Genomic DNA, 19653 nt, shown 5'->3' on the forward strand with positions numbered 1-19653 from the left:
TACGGGCCCACCCCACCTCGACGGGATAGTACGTCGGATGTCAGGAAGGGGTTAACGGGTCGATATTGACTTTTAGGATTTCTACGTCCAATAGGTGGGACTAGAGTTCTAGCCCTTTGCCTCTCTGAAGAGACAATTTGCATATTTAATTTCCCAGAGGAGCATTGTAGGGCTTAAAAGCCTCCTCACATTGGTATACCAGGCCTGAAATCTCACTTTCAACAAGGAATGTTACCCCTTGGGTCCCCCCAAAAATGATGAAACTCTGATGAAAATATGGTAAAAAACACAGATGAAACTCTGATATACACCTGAGATTTTGCTTCGAATTTCTGCGGTGGATTCTGGAGAAAATACAAATTAGATTTTTCCAATTTGCATCGTACCCTTGGAAGCACCAATAGGTGCTACTGCTAACATGACAACCTCAAACTACTTTCAAATCTAGACAAGTCTAAAGGTGGCCATACACCCTGGATGACTGTTGACCAAGTGTACCCAACTCTTCCCCAAAGCAGATGTCAGGAGAAAGATGGATTGTGCATGTTGCATTTCATAATGTCCGATCCTTGCTTCTCACAGGAGATAATTTGTCATCAGAGGTGGCTAGCAGAGGCCTATACCCCTCTCCCCATTGAAAGCTTATACTGTAAACTACCAAACGTGTGGCCACATTGCAGCCAGGCTCCACACAGCTATTATAAGCCCACAACCCATGGTTTGTATTACAGAAGATCTGGCTACCCCCTCTTCCCATCCCCTGCGGTTGTAGTAATTCACACTTAGTTGCTCATGATTCTATGGTAATTCAGTAGAACCAGGGGGGCAATACTGAAATAGTTTTTCAGTTTTTTTTCCGTTATGCAAGCTACATAACTACATGGAGGTAAATGCTCCACTATGGAAAAAGACTGCATGTCAGGACGACCTTTGGGCATTTCCAGCTCCAATCTCCTGAATGGGATGGTTTCTGATACCTGTGCAATGATTCCCGTAATCCCCACTGAGATGAATAGAACAGTTGCGGAAATATCTGCAACAAATCTTCTATTGAAATGATATATTTTCATCTTGGAAAGGGTAAATGTCTTCTCGATTTATCTAGTGGCAACAATAACCCCAGATCTGCCTCGGTCTAGTATTATTAGGACCCTAACCTTTGCACCAGCTATGAAACCAAACTTTGGCATTTCTTGCAATCATTTCACCCTATCTGCCCTGTGAGGGTCTGATCTTTCAGCGACGAGAGACTTTATTTCAAAGACACACTATCTGTCTGACCCCCGCTGCATGACGATACAAAATACAGAGACACGGAGTGTTGAAAAGTGGCAGGGATCTGATCTGGGTGCCAAGCTTCAATTACAGCCAGTGTCGGGAAGCATTAACCATTTACCTACCAGGTGGCCATTAAATTTCGATCTGTAATTGTGTAATTTCCAAGAGCGATTGGAGACTAACCAAATCATGTATTCCACTCACAGGAATGATTCCCCTTAGCGATCTCCTACAAAACTGACCTTTTGCATTAGACCTGGACTACCAAACAATAATGCTTATGTCGGAAAGATTTCACCGTCTGAGTGTGGAGAGCTCAGTTCAGAAGTGTGAATGAGGTCTCAGTGACAGATGGAAGAGCAGCTTTATCCATGCTGAGAAATGATATTGTCACATTGACCCCTGACCCTTGACAGCTCATCTCTCACCATGATCAACTCCATGGGAGCAAAAGGTGCATTGATTTCCATGTAATACAAGAAAATATTACATTTGCCTAATTGTTACACAGTGACGGCGTAAGGCAAGAAATCAAACGCCTGTTTAATGCAGCTTGCAGCTCGCAGCAGCCAGATCGATGAAGCAGTTTGTCAGAGGCGTCCTCGGAGGAGCTTGCTCCGCCGCTGATCAGACACGAGGCCTCGTTATTTGTATTTATTGGAAATCAGGTGTGCATAGTCAGCAGAACATGTTATCCGAAATCAAAGCAGCCCTGCTCCAGGCTTGGGGAGAGGACACTAGAAGAGGCTGCGATCACTCAGGTAATTAAAAAACATTTTATTAGCGTCAAGTGTAAAACAAAACCTCATGGCCTATAAATGGCCGAATCTTGGTGAGAGCACAAAGCCAATGATCCCCCTAAGATTGTTGGATCTTGCCCCCACAATTAGAAGCTGATCTTGAGAGTCTGTCTGCTGGGAGCCCCATCTTGATGGAGGAAGAAAAAGCATTTTAAGGTTCATTGACAACAGTCACAGTCAGTGACAACTCTTGTTCCAAATCTATAGGAGGTTCTTCGCTGTAGATAGTAGTAAATGTCCTCCCTAGTTGCCCCAGTGAGGAATACAACATGTCTAAATCAGACGTTGTCTTTTGGTTAACTTCCCGCCACAAATATTTTGATGCTGCATATTTTCACTGTGCAAAAAAAACCGTATCACAGTTCCAGCAATTTGGTTGGGATTTATTGGAATCTGATGCCAACAGCGGTTCCCTCATTGTTGAATTGGGGAAAAAAAAAACGACCATAAAAAGTCAATAAAGAAAATCCAAAACTTATGGTGAAATGTTTAAAAAAAAAAAAAAAAACACTTGCGGTCAAAAAAAGACAAAGCAAGTGCTCAGGAAATATCCCCCAACAAATCCAAAACGATGCTTTAGGACTTTTTTTTTTTTCTTTTTTTTTTTAGCTTCTTGGAAAACTCGTCAGGTTCTCCTGCATGTAAAGTATGTCACGTGTACATATCCTTGGGATGTAATATGGCTACGAGTCACATGCGATTTAGGATTTGCAATATTCACGGGTAAAAAAAAACCTCTGACTGTGGGTTGTTGCAGTCATTAATATCTGAGCTGGAATGGCCAATTTGAATCTGCAACCAAAAATCCAACAGGTTGTAATTTTTGCAATGGTGGTAACACAAGAGCATCACACTGTGTGTAGGAACACGACCACATTCATAATTATCACGTGTGATGATGCAATGAAACCTTGTGATTGACATTTTGCATGGCCAATGCTGTCCAGACTCCTAGCCTTCTATGATATCAGCTTGATTTTCATCAACCTGACACATTTAAAGGGACTCCGTCAGCTCAGAACGAATGGTCAAACTAAGTCCCACCACTCAGTGCTGCACGGCGCGGCCAATCATTTATATACAACTCCCACCTGCTTGTTTTCCATCTATCTCTATCCCCCTTCTTTGATTGACAGCTCTGGCTTCATAGGGCCAGAGGAGGGTGTAAACAGATGGAAACCAAGCAGGTGGGAAGGTGTAGTGACATGACCGGCCGCGCTGTGAAGCATCGAGCGCCTGCACTTGGTGTGAACAGTCATTCTGTGCCGAGAGTCCCTTTAAGAGAAAATCTGTGCAGCTATATATACTGTAGTTGCTAATCAATCACTTGTTTTATTTCCATCCCACCTTAGAAAAGAAAGAGCCGGAATCTGAGTTTTGTGACCCCCTTCCTTTTTATACATGTGGACCACAGGGTCACTCAATAGATCTTATTTGCAAATCTAAGAGCATGGCAGTGTGCACCATGTGGAGATGAAGGGTAGATTTACAAGAGTCATGTATACGCATGAAATCATGAATTCTGAGCTTAATACTTGGCTTCATGTAATCCCTTCTGCCAGTGCAGATATATATGGTACATTTGTCAGTAATACATTATATAAAACATCCAAGGTATACAACCAGAATCGGAGAACATACTCACAGGGTCACCAGCAGGCAACATTAACAACAGAGGTTATGACTTTGCAAAAAAAAAAAGAGAAAGAACTGGTGGAACAAAGTCAACTCAGGATTGTCCTGGTGTCAGAACATGGCATCTTTGTCCTCCTTGATGAGAAAGTAGATGGTCACCGGTCCACGGCTGGTAGGAACAGTCTCAGTGACTCGGGCAAACAGCCACGATCCCAGGCCGTACATCAGAGTGGGGATCCCTGCCGAGCGGACACAGAACCAATCAAAGAGTGGAGGGTAGAAAGCGGCACGGTCATTACCTAGCATGCACTGCTCTGCATTCTCATCCTGTCATCTCACGCTTCCCCATTATTGTGCTAGCAATGAAGGGACAACTTTATTTTATTTATTTATGTTAGAAGCATTCTGCAGCTTTACTAATGAAAGGCAGCCAGAGAGATAATAATGCGATTAATATGAAACCCATAATAACCCGCTAACATAATGGGCTGTTCTAACCAACGGCAGCAAGGGAGATTTTAATAAGCTGCGATAATAAAGCAAAGTAATTAATCCCAGCCATATGGATAAGCAGCCACAGGAAGCCACGCTCCACATATTCTGTTTGAAAAGACAATTGATGGCCTTTATAAAGCTAAATATTTAATAAGCCTTGGGTGGGAGGCAGGATGGAGTGTGTGGGGTGTAATTACAGCATCTCTCCATCACTTACCTAGATTTATAGCTTTTAGCGTGGTAAAGAAGTGGTTGTGAAGATGCAGGTCCTGGGGGGCAGCACGGGAACAGTGATATTTAATGAATGGGAAACAGCCCGTTCGGAGGATATGGTAATTTCTGCCATTCACCTCCCAGTTGAAGTTCGATAAGCCAAACTGGTCATTATTAACTGTGCTGTACTTGACACAAAAAGAAGTCCAATGTGGCAGGTCCCGCTGGAGAAGGTGCTGGGTCAGAACCTCCGAGGAGTCAGGACGAGGATGTCTGAAGGACACGGCAGGGAAGAGAAGGATGCGTAGCAATGTGTCGTGGGCTTTTTTCCCCAAAAGCATGTCTGCAAGACACAAAGCCAAAGTGAATATTTTGTTCGTAGACCGCCGGCCAAAAATGAAAACGTGGAAAATATCACAAAGCCCGAGGACACGCAGCATTCACCGACATGCACAGGATTCAGAAGCTTTTCAATTTTTGAATACTTTTAAACTATTTATCATTTTGTTGACAAGCCAAAAACATCAGATGATGATCACTTTATTAAACTGCCACTATAATGGTCAGATAGTTCCCCTTTTGTTATATAGCACCAACGTATTCCACGGTGATGTGCAGATAATTCTACCATATACAATCCCTGTCCTTAATGGGGTTGATTACATTCCCTAAGTAAACACACATTATAGTCAATTTCAATAGGAAGTACCCAGAGGACATCCACACAAACATGGGGGCCACATACAAACTCCACGCAGATGTTGTCCTTGGTCAGATTTGATGATGGCACCCCAGCGCTACAAGGCAATAGTGGGCGTCCAACCTCTGTGGTTCCACTGATCCTGAAAATTAAAGGAATACATTGCAAGTGTAGGACTGTGTCCTATTTGCTGTTGTTTTTCCTGCCCAGCTGTCTCTGGTCACCCAGATGTGCACAGAACTGCAGCATTCGCCCAGTCTCAGGATCATTGAGGTCTCAAGAGGTCAGATCCCACCAATTATAAAATCCAAGAAAGGTAGAAAAATGGTGGTTGGGTTCAGCGCTGCCAAAGTTAATGAGATAATCTACCACTGGGTAATGGAATAAAAACTTTTATTTGTTGTTGCAATCTAGCTCTTTTATCAGGCAGGGGTCCTACGATAGCTTATCCTAGTGATATACCATCAATACATATTAGAAAATCTATTTGACCTCTCCTCCACAGGACATAATAGTACATCATGGGTGCAGGTGCATGGAGCAGGCTCAAGAGCTGGACTCACTCTATGGAGGGCTGGTACCAACTGTGTTATACAGCCAGAACTGGTCGTTAATAGCACTGAATGGAGCTAGCTCCCATTACTATTGTTTAACGACCACTGTCAATCTGTGGATTTGCCATTTCAGAGGCACAAATCTGGCGGACATTGTTCCTGCGCCCTACAACATGATCACTTGGTGCCAATGGGCTGCTGAAGGCTCACATCGCCATCTTGATGCTCTTGCGAGACCCAGCAACAGGCTAAGTTTCATAGGATATCATTATTTCAGTATATACTGCAATACTGTACTGATATATTACAGGATATAGTGCAAGTGATTAAATTATTGCACATTCAAGTTCTCTGGGGGGGACTATAAAATAAAGGGAAAGGTAATTAAAATTAAACTTATTGAGTATTACTATGTATATAAAAACGCTATCAAAATAAGATAAATAATAATTAAATATAACTTTATGAAAATGCAAAGCAATTGAAATGTCATATGTACTCCAATATGGTATCAATAAAACTACAGCACACACAAAACAAGTTCTCATACAACACCGAGCACAGAAACATTTAAAAAGTTACAGGTCTTGGAAATGACACCAAGCAAAATAAATTTTTGTTCAGAATTTTATATAATTTTTTAAGCTACTAAAATACTATTAATAAAAATAAATTATACAAGTTGGGAATTGCCAAACTCGTACTGGCCTGGAAAATCATGTTCCCCAGAAATTGTTATCATTTCAGCACAGTTTTCCTTTATATGGTAAAATGAATGAAGTCATAACTACATCTTGTCCTCAATATGACTAGATCAATAGAAAAAAAAAGAAAAAAAAAAAGTTATAGCTCTTGGAACAAGGGGAGAAACAAAATAAAAGCACAAAAATAAAAAATTGGCTGTGTTCTTAAAACAAGTTTGTCACCCCCAAAACTGGTATTGAACTATTCATATGGGGAACTTAGACGCTATAAAAATCATATTGGTGCTGTAGAATATAGCTTTGTATATAAACAGTTTTATTTTATATATATTAGGAGTCCTTGGGGCACCCTCTGCTCACTTTGGAGCGATGCCTGGTCTAAATCCCCCGCCGGTCACATACTGTCACTGCAGGGGCCAAGACAAAGGGCTAGGGACATGGATCAGGCAGCGCTCCAAAGCGGGAGCTGTCATTCACCTTAAGGGGAGGAGAAGCGGAGGATGGTCATTTAGGGGGAAGAATGATACAGAGTACACCGAAGCCCACTTACTTACATATACAATAAAACTATTTTCAGATAAAACTAAAATCTACAGTATCTGTATGATTTTTATGGGGGCCAAGTCCTCTATAATGATAGTCTAAATTGTTCATTTTCAGGTTTGAGAGTTACAGACTTCCTTTGGATAATCGCTCCCGTCTTCACCTGTGGAGACAATGACTGTGAGACATTGAGATGATTCCAAATATAACATTTATATTTAATTTCTAGTGATTATATCATCATCCTCCCCACCTTTCTTATCTGGGGTTCCAGGATGCTGACAGATCCAGCCTTATCTCTGGACACTAGTGGTTGCATGTCCCCTCTCAGTGATGTTCCTGGGGGTCTGGTGCTGCGCCTGCAGCAGTGCCGGCTATAAGCTGCTCCGACAGCGCAGGAAATAATAGAAAGAAGCCTTTGCTGCTCATTAGCCGGCTTTGTTAAGACATGAAAGTTGCTAACTGTCTCCACTTCTCTTTATTAGCACACAAAGAGAAGGCTCCTGCTCTGTTAATTATGGAGGTGAGGGCGGCCTTGTTTGTGCCTGGCTATGATTAATAAATCCCAACACCTGCCATTTTACTGCAGTAAATAAACACAGAGCTGATTAATTATCAGGAGGCGAGATCCTACAGCTCTTCATCAGGAGTAATAAGGATATGTGAACGCAAGACTGTTGTGGAATTTCCAGCTTTTCAATGCAATAATGTAAATTTCTTACACATTTCAGATTTTGCTTTGCATTTCAGAAAACTTATGTCCCTTCCTTCAGTTTGATATAAAAAAGATAAACTGTGCGTTACTCACCCTCCCCAGATTCAGAGCAGTTTCCTTTACTATTTCCAGTGTCTGCTGTCATCTGCAGCCGATCGATGAGCTTAGATTGGGTGCAGCAGTGTCAACGTGATGTCAGCGCTGCAGACAAGAGACATTGGGCCAGTGTTGGACCAAGAAGGGTGAGTAAAGCGCAGTTTGTGTTTACAACACACTGCACCTGGGGAAGCAGATTTTTCGAAAATGAAAAATCCCTTTAAATCCACTTTGAAATCTGCAGTGTGAATTGGCGTGTTACCGATTTCAAATTCGCAGCGCTGGTCAATTCTTGTTCCATTTTTTTCTCTGCAGTGTGTGGATGAAAATTTGGAATATGGAGTGGATATTCCACCTGTTGGGTTCAGATCTGGAGACCACCAGCTGATCCAGACAAAGGTTGTATCTAGTGCTGAGTGAACGTAAGGTGTTATCTGAGCATGCTCGAGTGCTATCTGAGTATCTTCGGCGTGTGCCAATAACATGTTCAAGTCCCTGCGGCCGTTCGACACCTGCAACACATTATTGTTATTATTATTTATTTATATAGCACCATTAATTCCATGGTGCTGTACACAGGGATTGCCTAACAAACAGGACATGGAGACACGGGGCCTCGAACACAGTACTTGAGCCCGCCAAAGACAATCGGTTAGAACATGAGCATGCGCAGCTAACACCTTATCAGAACACGTTTGCTCACCACTAGTTGTATCTCTAACAGATACAAATGCTAACAGATTCAATGTTCCCTGCTCTTTGCTGCCACCCTCGGTCAAGGGGATTAGCGGTAATGCTGGTGTAGACAGCACAGGATGGCTAACCCCAGTGATTGGCTGCAGTGATCCCATGATGTCAACATGGCACCACTATTGGTATGCTTTTCACCTGCTGACTAATGCACTTTACAATAATTCTGTGAGTAGGATCAACCCTTGTACAGTGGGGCAAAAAAGTATTTAGTCAGTCAGTAATAGTGCAAGTTCCACCACTTAAAAAGATGAGAGGCGTCTGTAATTTACATCATAGGTAGACCTCAACTATGGGAGACAAACTGAGAAAAAAAAAATCCAGAAAATCACATTGTCTGTTTTTTTATCATTTTATTTGCATATTATGGTGGAAAATAAGTATTTGGTCAGAAACAAACAATCAAGATTTCTGGCTCTCACAGACCTGTAACTTCTTCTTTAAGAGTCTCCTCTTTCCTCCACTCATTACCTGTAGTAATGGCACCTGTTTAAACTTGTTATCAGTATAAAAAGACACCTGTGCACACCCTCAAACAGTCTGACTCCAAACTCCACTATGGTGAAGACCAAAGAGCTGTCAAAGGACACCAGAAACAAAATTGTGGCCCTGCACCAGGCTGGGAAGACTGAATCTGCAATAGCCAACCAGCTTGGAGTGAAGAAATCAACAGTGGGAGCAATAATTAGAAAATGGAAGACATTCAAGACCACTGATAATCTCCCTCGATCTGGGGCTCCACGCAAAATCCCACCCCGTGGGGTCAGAATGATCACAAGAACGGTGAGCAAAAATCCCAGAACCACGCGGGGGGACCTAGTGAATGAACTGCAGAGAGCTGGGACCAATGTAACAAGGCCTACCATAAGTAACACACTACGCCACCATGGACTCAGATCCTGCAGTGCCAGACGTGTCCCACTGCTTAAGCCAGTACATGTCCGGGCCCGTCTGAAGTTTGCTAGAGAGCATTTGGATGATCCAGAGGAGTTTTGGGAGAATGTCCTATGGTCTGATGAAACCAAACTGGAACTGTTTGGTAGAAACACAACTTGTCGTGTTTGGAGGAAAAAGAATACTGAGTTGCATCCATCAAACACCATGCCTAATGTAAAGCATGGTGGTGGAAACATCATGCTTTGGGGCTGTTTCTCTGCAAAGGGGCCAGGACGACTGATCCGGGTACATGAAAGAATGAATGGGGCCATGTATCGTGAGATTTTAAGTGCAAACCTCCTTCCATCAGCAAGGGCATTGAAGATGAAACGTGGTTGGGTCTTTCAACATGACAATGATCCAAAGCACACCGCCAGGGCAACGAAGGAGTGGCTTCGTAAGAAGCATTTCAAGGTCCTGGAGTGGCCTAGCCAGTCTCCAGATCTCAACCCTATAGAAAACCTTTGGAGGGAGTTGAAAGTCCGTGTTGCCAAGCGAAAAGCCAAAAACATCACTGCTCTAGAGGAGATCTGCATGGAGGAATGGGCCAACATACCAACAACAGTGTGTGGCAACCTTGTGAAGACTTACAGAAAACGTTTGACCTCTGTCATTGCCAACAAAGGATATATTACAAAGTATAGTCCACATACTTACTCTATCCACCAACGTACCCATTTAGCGCAGGTGATAACTTTTATATATTACAAAGTATTGAGATGAAATTTTGTTTCTGACCAAATACTTATTTTCCACCATAATATGCAAATAAAATGATAAAAAAACAGACAATGTGATTTTCTGGATTTTTTTTTCTCAGTTTGTCTCCCATAGTTGAGGTCTACCTATGATGTAAATTACAGACACCTCTCATCTTTTTAAGTGGTGGAACTTGCACTATTGCTGAATGACTAAATACTTTTTTGCCCCACTGTATATTATGGACTTGCAGGTCATAGAAACTTGAATGCAATAATTGATATCTGTGATCCAATGTATTATTCCAGAGAAATCCACATTTTTCCTAATATGGAAATGAGCTGTTAAGATCTATGGGCCGATTACCAGTGTGAGACATGTAGATCCGGAGAGCAGACTGTCAGTCATTACATGTCTCTCACTGGTAATATCTGCTTTCACTTAAAATAATCTCTGGCGGCAGAATCTTAACGAGATCTGTGTCCGGCCTATAGATCTTAACAGCTTGTTTCCATAATAAGAAAAAACGTGGATTTCTCTGGAATATCAGATCACAATGCACCGTATATACCGATTGGGAGGGTAAATCCTACTGACAGATTCCCTTTAAATGCCCTTCCAAGAGGAGTAGATGGGTAGACATAGGACAACTGCTATCAGGATACTACTAGTTTGAGAACTTACTGATGATTTTTATAAGGAGTTGTCACCTGTTACTGGGGAGGAGGGTTCCCACTTTTTACAATCTCATCCACTCTTATCTGTCTGCTGGTTCCGAAATATACGATTTGCTGCATTTTTGTCCCATATTGACCTACCCTTAAATGTCAAAATATACTGGCATCATATGTTACAAAGAAAAGGAGCAAATGAAGTTCTTCACATTTAGGAAAGACAGTCTCAAAACTAGGAAAAATAAGCAGCATAAAACGTTCCATGTACAGGAAGAATAGTGCAAGGCAGGTGACGTCTTAGTTTCTTCATCTTCACAGACATTTCAAACACTTGAATCCTTTATTACCACAAACACATGCAACGTTTTATCTCCCAAGACGTCTTGTGTTGTATTTACACGGGGTTTTTTCTTTTGGTGGCAGTTTATGACAGGGTTTTCAGTGATTTCCTTAATTGCAGCAAAACCGAAATGGTTTTTACAAAATGCTGCCATTTGTTCTGCAACATATGGTACCTGTTAAGATTACTACTGCATCCACATGGTAGCATCGGGCGAAGCATGTGCCCTGCTGATTCACAAATACAGCCCTTCAGTCTCATGCAGACGTCCGCCTTTTGCATACAAAAGAATATATATTGTTTATCACTAGTGCGCTGGATGCGATTTTCATCCATTTTTACTATCACTGTGGCATTTGCTTCCCTGCCCATTAGCCTGGCATATAACATGGTTGGTATACACCCAGACGGACCGCATGTCTCCCAACCTGGACGTACAGTCACACGAGTCTATGAGGATGCTAGTTTGGGTCAGGAAACATGAGATTAGCCCGGGCCTTGCAGTCACCACATGGACCATGAAACACACCAGTCTGAAACAGGCTTTAAAGGGCTTGTCCAGGTTTGAGAACAAACTATTCAGTCACATAGTGATTTCTGAATTGTGACAGCGCACAGCACACGCGCTCCTAATTCTCCGGTACTGACATTTGTGAGCAAGCAGTCATACTCCCAGTTGAACATGGCAGTGGCGGCTTTCAGACTCCTACCGATCTTATTTTGCAGAGCGTTCCCAAGGCTAGATCATTGATATCATGAGCACATGCTAGAGAAAGACTTCTCACAGGCTGAAACATTGCACACGTTTCTAGTCACTCTTTTCTACTAGTTAGAAACAAGACATATTTCCTAATGCTATTCAGTAACATACAGGTGCGTCTCACAAAATTAGAATATCATCGACAAGTTAATTTATTTCAGTTCTTCAATACAAAAAGTGAAACTCATATATCATATAGAGTCATTACAGACAGAGTGATCTATTACAAGTGTTTATTTCTGTTAACGTTGATGATTATAACTTACAGCCAATGAAAACCCAAAGTCATTATCTCAGTAAATTAGAATATTTTAGAACACCAGCTTGAAAAATGATTTCAAAATCTGAAATGTTGGCTTACTGAAATGTATGTTCAGTAAATGCTCTCAATACTTGGTCAGGGCTCCTTTCGCTTCAATTACTGCATCAATGCGGCGTGGCATGGAGGTGATCAGTCTGTGGCACTGCTGAGGTGCTATGGCAGCCCGGGTTGCTTTGATAGCAGCCTTCAGCTCATCTGCATTGTTGGGTCTGATGTCTCATCTTCCTCTTGACAATATCCCATATATACTCTATAGGGTTAAGGTCAGGCAAGTTTGCTGGGCAATCAAGCACAGTGATACTGTTGTTTGTAAACCAGGTATTGGTACTTTTGGCCATGTGGACAGGTGACAAGTCCTTCTGGATAATTAAATTTCCATCTCCAAAAAGCTTGTCGGTGAAGTGCTCTAACATTTCCTGGTAGACGGCTGCGCTGACTTTGGTCTTGATAAAGCACAGTGGACCTACACCAGCAGATGACATGGCTCCCCAAACCATCACTGATTGTGGATACCTCACACTAGACCTCAAGCAGCTTGGGTTGTGGCCTCCACTCTTCCTCCAGACTATGGGACCTTGATTTCCAAATGAAATGCAAAATTTACTTTCATCTGAAAACACCACCTTGGACCACTGACAACAGTCCAGTTCTTTTTCTCCTTGGCCCAGGTAAGACACTTCTGGCATTGTCTATTGGTCGTGAGCAGTTTGACACAAGGAATGCGACACTTGTAGCCCATGTCCTGGATACGTCTGTGTGTGGTGGCTCTTGAAGCAATGACTCCAGCAGCAGTCCACGCATTGTGAATCCCCCTCAAATTTTTGAATGGCCTTATCTTAACAATCCTTTCAAGGCTGCGGTTATCCCGGTTGCTTGTGCACCATTATCTACCACACTTTTTCTTTCCTCTCAACTTTCAATTAATTTGCTTGGATACAGCACTCTGTGAACAGCCAGCTTCTTTAACAATGACCTTTTGTGGCTTACCCTCCTTATGGAGTGCGTCAATGACTGACTTCTGGACATCTGTCAACTTGGCAGTCTTACACATGATTGTGGAGCCTACTGGAACAGACTCAGGCCCACACATCAGTGTCTCCGGTACGTATGGTGACATTTTTCACACGTACCGGAGACACTGTCACACGTAGACCCGTTCAAATGAATGGGTCGGGTCTGTGCACATGTCAGTGTGTTTCCACGGACCGTGTGTCCATGTGCCCCACAAGTAGACATGTCCGTTTTTTCCTATCAGCACGGGACGCAAACGTTCTCACAGAGAACACACATGGATGTCATACGTGTAACAAGCATCGGCGCTGGGGAAGATGCGCTACAGTAAGCTCTGTTCCCTGGCGGCGGGTGCTGAAGATGACTCTCATAATTCTCCCCTGCTCTGCCAGTGATTGGCGCAAGCAAAGCAGAATGATGACAGTTATATTCAAGTCAGAACAATGACAGCAAGTGGGGGAATTTGGAACTACTAATAACAGTGACAGCAGGAGCCGATGATGGGGGTATTCCTCACCCACTGCCTGCCTTAGAACTAAATGACTGAATGAAAAACCCGGCGTGGGTTCCCCCTATTTTTGATAACAAGCCATGCAAAATTCACAGCTGGGGGCTGCAACCCTCAGCTGTCAGCTTCAGCAAGGCTAGTTATCAAGAATAGAAGGGTCCCCACACTGTTTTTTAAAATTATTTAAATAATTTGAAAAAACAGCGTGGGGTCCACCCCATTTTTGACAACCAGCCTTGCTAAAGCTGACAGCTGGTATTCTCAGCCTGGTAAGAGGCCATTGATATAGGCCCCCCAGCCTAAAAATAGCAGCCCACAGCTGCCAAGAAAAGGCTCATCTATGAGATGCGCCAATTCTGGCGCTTTGCCAGGCTCTTCCCACTTGCCCTGTAGTGGTGGCAAGTGCGGTGATAGTTAGGGGGGGTTGATGTCACCTTTTTATTGTCCGGTGATATCAAGCCCAAGGCTTAGCAATGGAGAGGCGTCTATAAGACACCTATCCATTACTAATCCTATAGTTGTATGAAAAAATAAAGACACAGCCAGAATAAAGTCTTTTATTAGAAATAAAACTAAACAGTTTTCCTTTTTTATTTAAAAATAACAAACACAGTTATACTCACCTAACGCCTTTTCAACTGAAGCCCTCGTTCTCCTGTAATAAACCAAAAATAAAAAACAACAAATTACCATACCTGTCGGTCGTTCTGTTCCATGCCATAATCCATGTCTGGGGGATTAGTTTTCAACCTGGACGGTGCCAAGATGCGACCGTCCAAGCTGAGAACCACTGGTGAATGAGATGCTGCGAGCGCAGCCTCAGTGACGTCACTGAGGCTGTGTTCCCAGCCGGACTGAACTGCGGTGACCTCAGGACTGTGGGAAAAGCAGCATCTCATTCACCAGTGGTTCTTAGCCTGGACGGACGCATCTTGGCACCGTCCAGGTTGAAAACTATTTATCCCCCAGACATGGATTATGGCGTGGGACAGAATAACGGACAGGTATGGTATACTGTTGTTTTTTATTTTATTACAGGAGATCGAGGGCTTTGGTGGAATTAGGCGTTAGGTGAGTATAACTGTGTTTGTTATTTTTAAATAAAAAAGTCTGACTGTGTCTTTATTTACCATACAACTATAGGATTAGTAATGGATAGGCGTCTTATAAACGCCTCTCCATTACTAAGCCGTGGGCTTAATATCACTTGACAACACAAAGGTGACATCAACCCCACATGCCACCGCTACAGGGAAAGTGTAAAAAGATGGCAAAGCGGCAGAATTGGCACATCTAGTAGATGTGCCTTTTCTGGGCAGCTGCGGGCTGCTATTTTTGGGCTGAGGGGCTATATAAATGCCCCCTTACCAGCCTGAGAATACTAGCCCCCAGCTGTCAGCTTTAGCAAGGCCGATTGTCAAAAATGGAGGGGACCCCACGCTGTTTTTTTTTTAAATTATCTATTTAAATAATTAAAAAAGTGGGACCCCTCTATTCTTGATAACTAGCCTTGCTGAAGCTGACAGATAAGGGTTGCAGCCCCCAGCCGTGAGTTTTGCCTGGCTTGTTATCAAAAATAGAGGGGAACCCACACCAGGTTTTTCATTCATTCATTTAGTTCTAGTGCAGGCGGTGGGTGATGCATACCCCGATCATCCGCTCCTGCTGTCACTGTTATTGGCGGCAGCAGGTGTCTGATGATGGGAGTAACAGTCCCAAAAGTCCCCACCTGCTGTCATTGTACTGACTTGAATATAACTCATCATTCTCCTCTGCTCAGGACGATCGCCGGCAGAGCAGGGGAGAATGCTGAGAGCCATCTTCAGCACCCGCCACTGGGGAACAGCACTTACTGTAGCGCTTCTTCCCAGCGGCCGGTGACAGGCCATTTGGGGGTGACAGGTTCCCTTTAAAGCTTTGCTCCAGGAGAGAAATTACTTTTTTTTTAAAGCTGTGCTTGGAAGTGCACTGAGGCGTGATGATGCACTTACAGCGTCTCGGCCTTGTGCTCTATTTCCCAGCCAGCAGCATCCTCCCCTGACAGGTCAGTGTACCAGAGCAAACACCCTGCCAATCAGCCAGGGGATGATGCTGCTAGGTAGGAAATACAGCGAGAGGCCAAGCAGCCAGAAGTGCATCTTCACACCCCAACGTACTCCAGACACAACTGCAAAATGTGATCTCTCGCTGCTGGAACAGAGCTTTGGGGCCATAAAGGGATCAACTCTGGGGGCGGCCATACAGTTACTGCAAGGGCACAAGGTAAGGGGCCACTGCCACCTCCAGAGCAGGAGACGTTTTGCATTTTGAGGGCTATTAGACTGTACTGTTTTGGCACAGGGGCCTCATCTGTCTTTGTCTGCTCGTGAAAAGGCCACAGGTTATATATATAACCTGTGGCCTTTTCAAGAGCAGACAAAGACAGAAGAGGCCCCCTGTGCCAAAACAGTACATATATATATATTTTTTTTTTTGGGGGGTGGAGGAGGTAAAGTTACAGACAGGTTCCCTTTAAGGTCCATTAATGTATATTACGCTATAAAGTGTGCACACGTTTTATACCACATATGTCACATTGCTTGAAACAGCAGCAGATCTAATCCATTCCACACATGTATCTCCCATTATCACAGCGCCCTGCTACCACTGGGGACTATCAGTAGCAGCGAGCGGGGAGCTCAGGCGCCTATATCTGCCCCCCACACATATATATAGGGTCTTCAAGGACAGGTGACTTCCCTGTGTCCCTCCGCCAGTCGCTACCGAGCAGCAGCTCACCTGCCTCATCACAGCAGAATCAGCTGAATGCCCTCTGACGTCATGGCCATGTGAGCGATCACATGACTGCAAGGTCTAGGCGATGCGGATTGGTGCCGCCGGCGCTTCTGTGTGTGCTCTGACTCTGAGCCTGCGCAGTGTGGTCACAGCTGTGTGTGGTGCCTGCTCTCTGCTCCTGTAGGCACACAGTAGACTGTGAAGATGGAGTAAAGTTGTTCTAGTCTTATGCCATCTTTGGGTCACTGTTGTAGGATATTAGATTTGTCTTTTTGTGCTGTGATAAAACCGAGCAGTAGCTGAGTGTCCCACTAAGGCCGGGGTCACACTTGTGAGTGCAACGCGAGAAACTCGCATCACTACCCGACACTGCCGCCGGCACTCAGGACCGGAGCATGCGGCTGCATGTATTTCTATGCAGCTGAACGCTCCGGGCCGAACCTCCGGCGGCAGTGGCAGGAATTCATGCGAGAGACTCGCATTGCACTCACAAGTGTGGCCCTGGCCCAATCCTGTGTACTGACCACTAATCCTGTGTACCGACCACTAATCCTGTGTACCGACCACTAATCCTGTGTACCGACCACTAATCCTGTGTACCGACCACTAATCCTGTGTACCGACCACTAATCCTGTGTACCGACCACTAATCCTGTGTACAGACCACTAATCCTGTGTACCGACCACTAATCCTGTGTACCGACCACTAATCCTGTGTACCGACCACTAATCCTGTGTACTGACCACTAATCCTGTGTACTGACCACTAATCCTGTGTACTGATCTGCAGCATTAATGACCATGCTGTGGACTGTGCCGCTCGTTCATTATTTTGGGGGATTCTTTCCATATTCCGCATTCACTTACATGACCAGCAGAACGTCAGCGAATTCTGTTAGGGTTTAGGTGCTGAATCCCCCCCTACATCCTGACACGATCCCCCCCATCACCGTCAGTATCTGTGTACATTTAATTTTGTATGAAATATAATAGATTATAATCAATAATTAATACAAAATAAAAAATCACAGCACCTTCCCTTTAAAGGAGTTGTCCAGGACTAATACGGCACACACTCCGTATTTGGTCAGTATTTTACCTCAGTATTTATAAGGCAAAACCAGGAGTGGAGCAATCAGAGGAAAAGGATAATAGAAACATATGCACCACTTCTGTATTTATCACCCACTCCTGGTTTTGGCTACAAATACTGAGGTAAAATACTGACCAAATACTGAGCGTGTGACCGTGGCCTTATAGAATCATGTATACACTTTTCTTGGCTAAAAGAAGAAGATTTTGTGCCCTAGTTACCATCCTGTTGAAGCGATGATTTGCAGATCTGGGCACCGTCACATCTCTCGTCGGTGGTTTTCCTCATCTCTGTGATGACCCGCACCTTCTGCTCTGCTGTGACTGCCGGCCTGGGCAGTGTTTGTGAGATCGCCATCATTGTGAGGGCAGGTGCAGACAACAGTTTTCTCTCCATCCAAGAAAATCCGATTATGCCAATTACAATCTGATCGGTGTGGGATACAATTTTCTGGGAGATGGAGAAAAAAAGTTTCTCCACCTTCTCCATTCTGTGAAAATCGGACAACACTAGAATTACTATCAGTGCGCTCCGATGTTAGTTTTTTTTTGCATTGAGAAAGGCGCCAGTCTGGAGCCAGAACACGTTGGTGTGAATAAAAAACATTCCTTATACTCTCCGGATGTCGTGCTTTTAATTAGTGCAGCTAGCACATCATGATAACTCCGCTAAACCCCCAGTCATCAGTGCGCAGACTCCTTCCAGTGTGGCAACTCCTCCGCCCTTTGGGGTTGACTAAACTTTGACTACTTGTCCAACTTACAGGGATAAGTTCTCGCATGTGTGATCCCGGCCTTTCTCATCATATTGGCAATACTCTAATGCACATAGGCTGGTCTCTCTTACCTGGGACAAAATCCACTAACAGCATTATGAGCTGGAATTATTCACTTATCCCTCTGTGTCCCTGACCCCGGGCCCAGTGCACCATTTCTAGCATGTGCTACTCATTCCCCCTTTGCTACCTGTGAAAATCTACAGCTGGATTTCACAGCTTTTCCTCCTTCTGCCTGACTGCCCCATTTGCATGTGACTGATTACAATCTGTATTGGACATATAAAGTGATGTGGGGAAAAAAACCAACACATTTTTAAAAATAATTTAAACACAAAAACCGGATATAAAAATAGGTCATTTTCTGATGATACCTAAACTTTAAAGACCAGTCACCACATCAAGAGGAACAAGTTTTTGTGATTATTTTCTTCCCACTGCTCCCCTGGGTATTTTTTTTTTCCAATCCTCCAGGTTCCCAGAGATATGGACTTTTTATAAAGTGCTAATTTGTATGGCCTTTATTAAGTGGATGAGGCTCACCTTGTAGTAATGCAAAGCAGCTGAAAGACAAGATCTGAGAGGGTCATATGAGCAACGCCCTTATGGTAAAGATCATAAAAATAATTACTAAATAAAATGGACCATTTCTCTGGAACCGTACAGTGAATATGAAAATAACTAAAAAAAGCAATAATTACGGGAGCAGCAGGAATAAAATAATAGAAAAACTGTCTACGTTTCAGCTAATGACAGGTCTTCTGGAAGACGAGTTTTAGGGTATGTTTCCACGTTCAGGAAACGCTGCGTTTTTCTGCTGCGTCAAAAACGCAGCGTCCAGATGTTACAGCATAGTGGATGGGATTTTATGAAATCCAGACTCCACTATGCGTTTAAAAACGCATGCGTTTTTGTCGCGAAAACGCATGCGTTGTGCGTTTTTTCAAAACGCTGCATGTTGCTACTATGAGCAAAACACGCAGGAACACCGCAGGTGACCTGCCAGTGACCTCAGGTGCAGTTTTGGTCAGGATTTTACTTGCATAAAATCCTGACCAAAGACTGATGCAATCCTGAACGTGGAGACATACCCTTACAGATTATTGCTTATTTAAAATATGTGGCCATTCTTGAGTTATTCAATGTTTTTTTTTTTTTTTTTATAGCTGATTGCCTACGAGACCGACCATTATTGTGGTCTAGGTTATAAGCACTATGCTGAACTTGGCGAGGACTAGGAGGTAACAGGCAGAATGCTACACTGATCCTTGGCTTCA

General features: G+C 43.6%; 1 protein-coding gene across 4 annotated transcripts; it reads right to left on the bottom strand.

The window, feature by feature from the left end:
• Window positions 1–2036: 2036 nt before the first annotated feature.
• On the bottom strand, window positions 2037–18773 carry C5H15orf61 (chromosome 5 C15orf61 homolog). Of its 4 annotated transcripts, none has more exons than XR_013215617.1 (3): window positions 4426–6031; window positions 3724–3952; window positions 2037–2870 (listed from the first exon to the last, which is right to left on the bottom strand). XR_013215617.1 is itself a non-coding variant. In XM_077263253.1 (3 exons), exons 2-3 carry the CDS (start codon window positions 4760–4762, stop codon window positions 3825–3827), a joined length of 465 nt encoding a protein of 154 aa, XP_077119368.1. In that variant the 5' UTR covers window positions 4763–4764; window positions 18751–18773; the 3' UTR covers window positions 3406–3824. The 4 variants fall into 4 exon arrangements, 3 of the variants coding, with proteins under 3 accessions (XP_077119368.1, XP_077119367.1, XP_077119366.1); XM_077263253.1 differs by lacking the exon at window positions 2037–2870 and adding an exon at window positions 18751–18773 and having other exon boundaries at window positions 3406–3952; window positions 4426–4764; XM_077263252.1 differs by lacking the exon at window positions 2037–2870 and adding an exon at window positions 16512–16632 and having other exon boundaries at window positions 3406–3952; window positions 4426–4764.
• Window positions 18774–19653: the final 880 nt, after the last annotated feature.

This window comes from Ranitomeya variabilis, chromosome 5 (assembly GCF_051348905.1).
Source record: "Ranitomeya variabilis isolate aRanVar5 chromosome 5, aRanVar5.hap1, whole genome shotgun sequence".
Lineage (NCBI taxonomy): Eukaryota > Metazoa > Chordata > Amphibia > Anura > Dendrobatidae > Ranitomeya > Ranitomeya variabilis.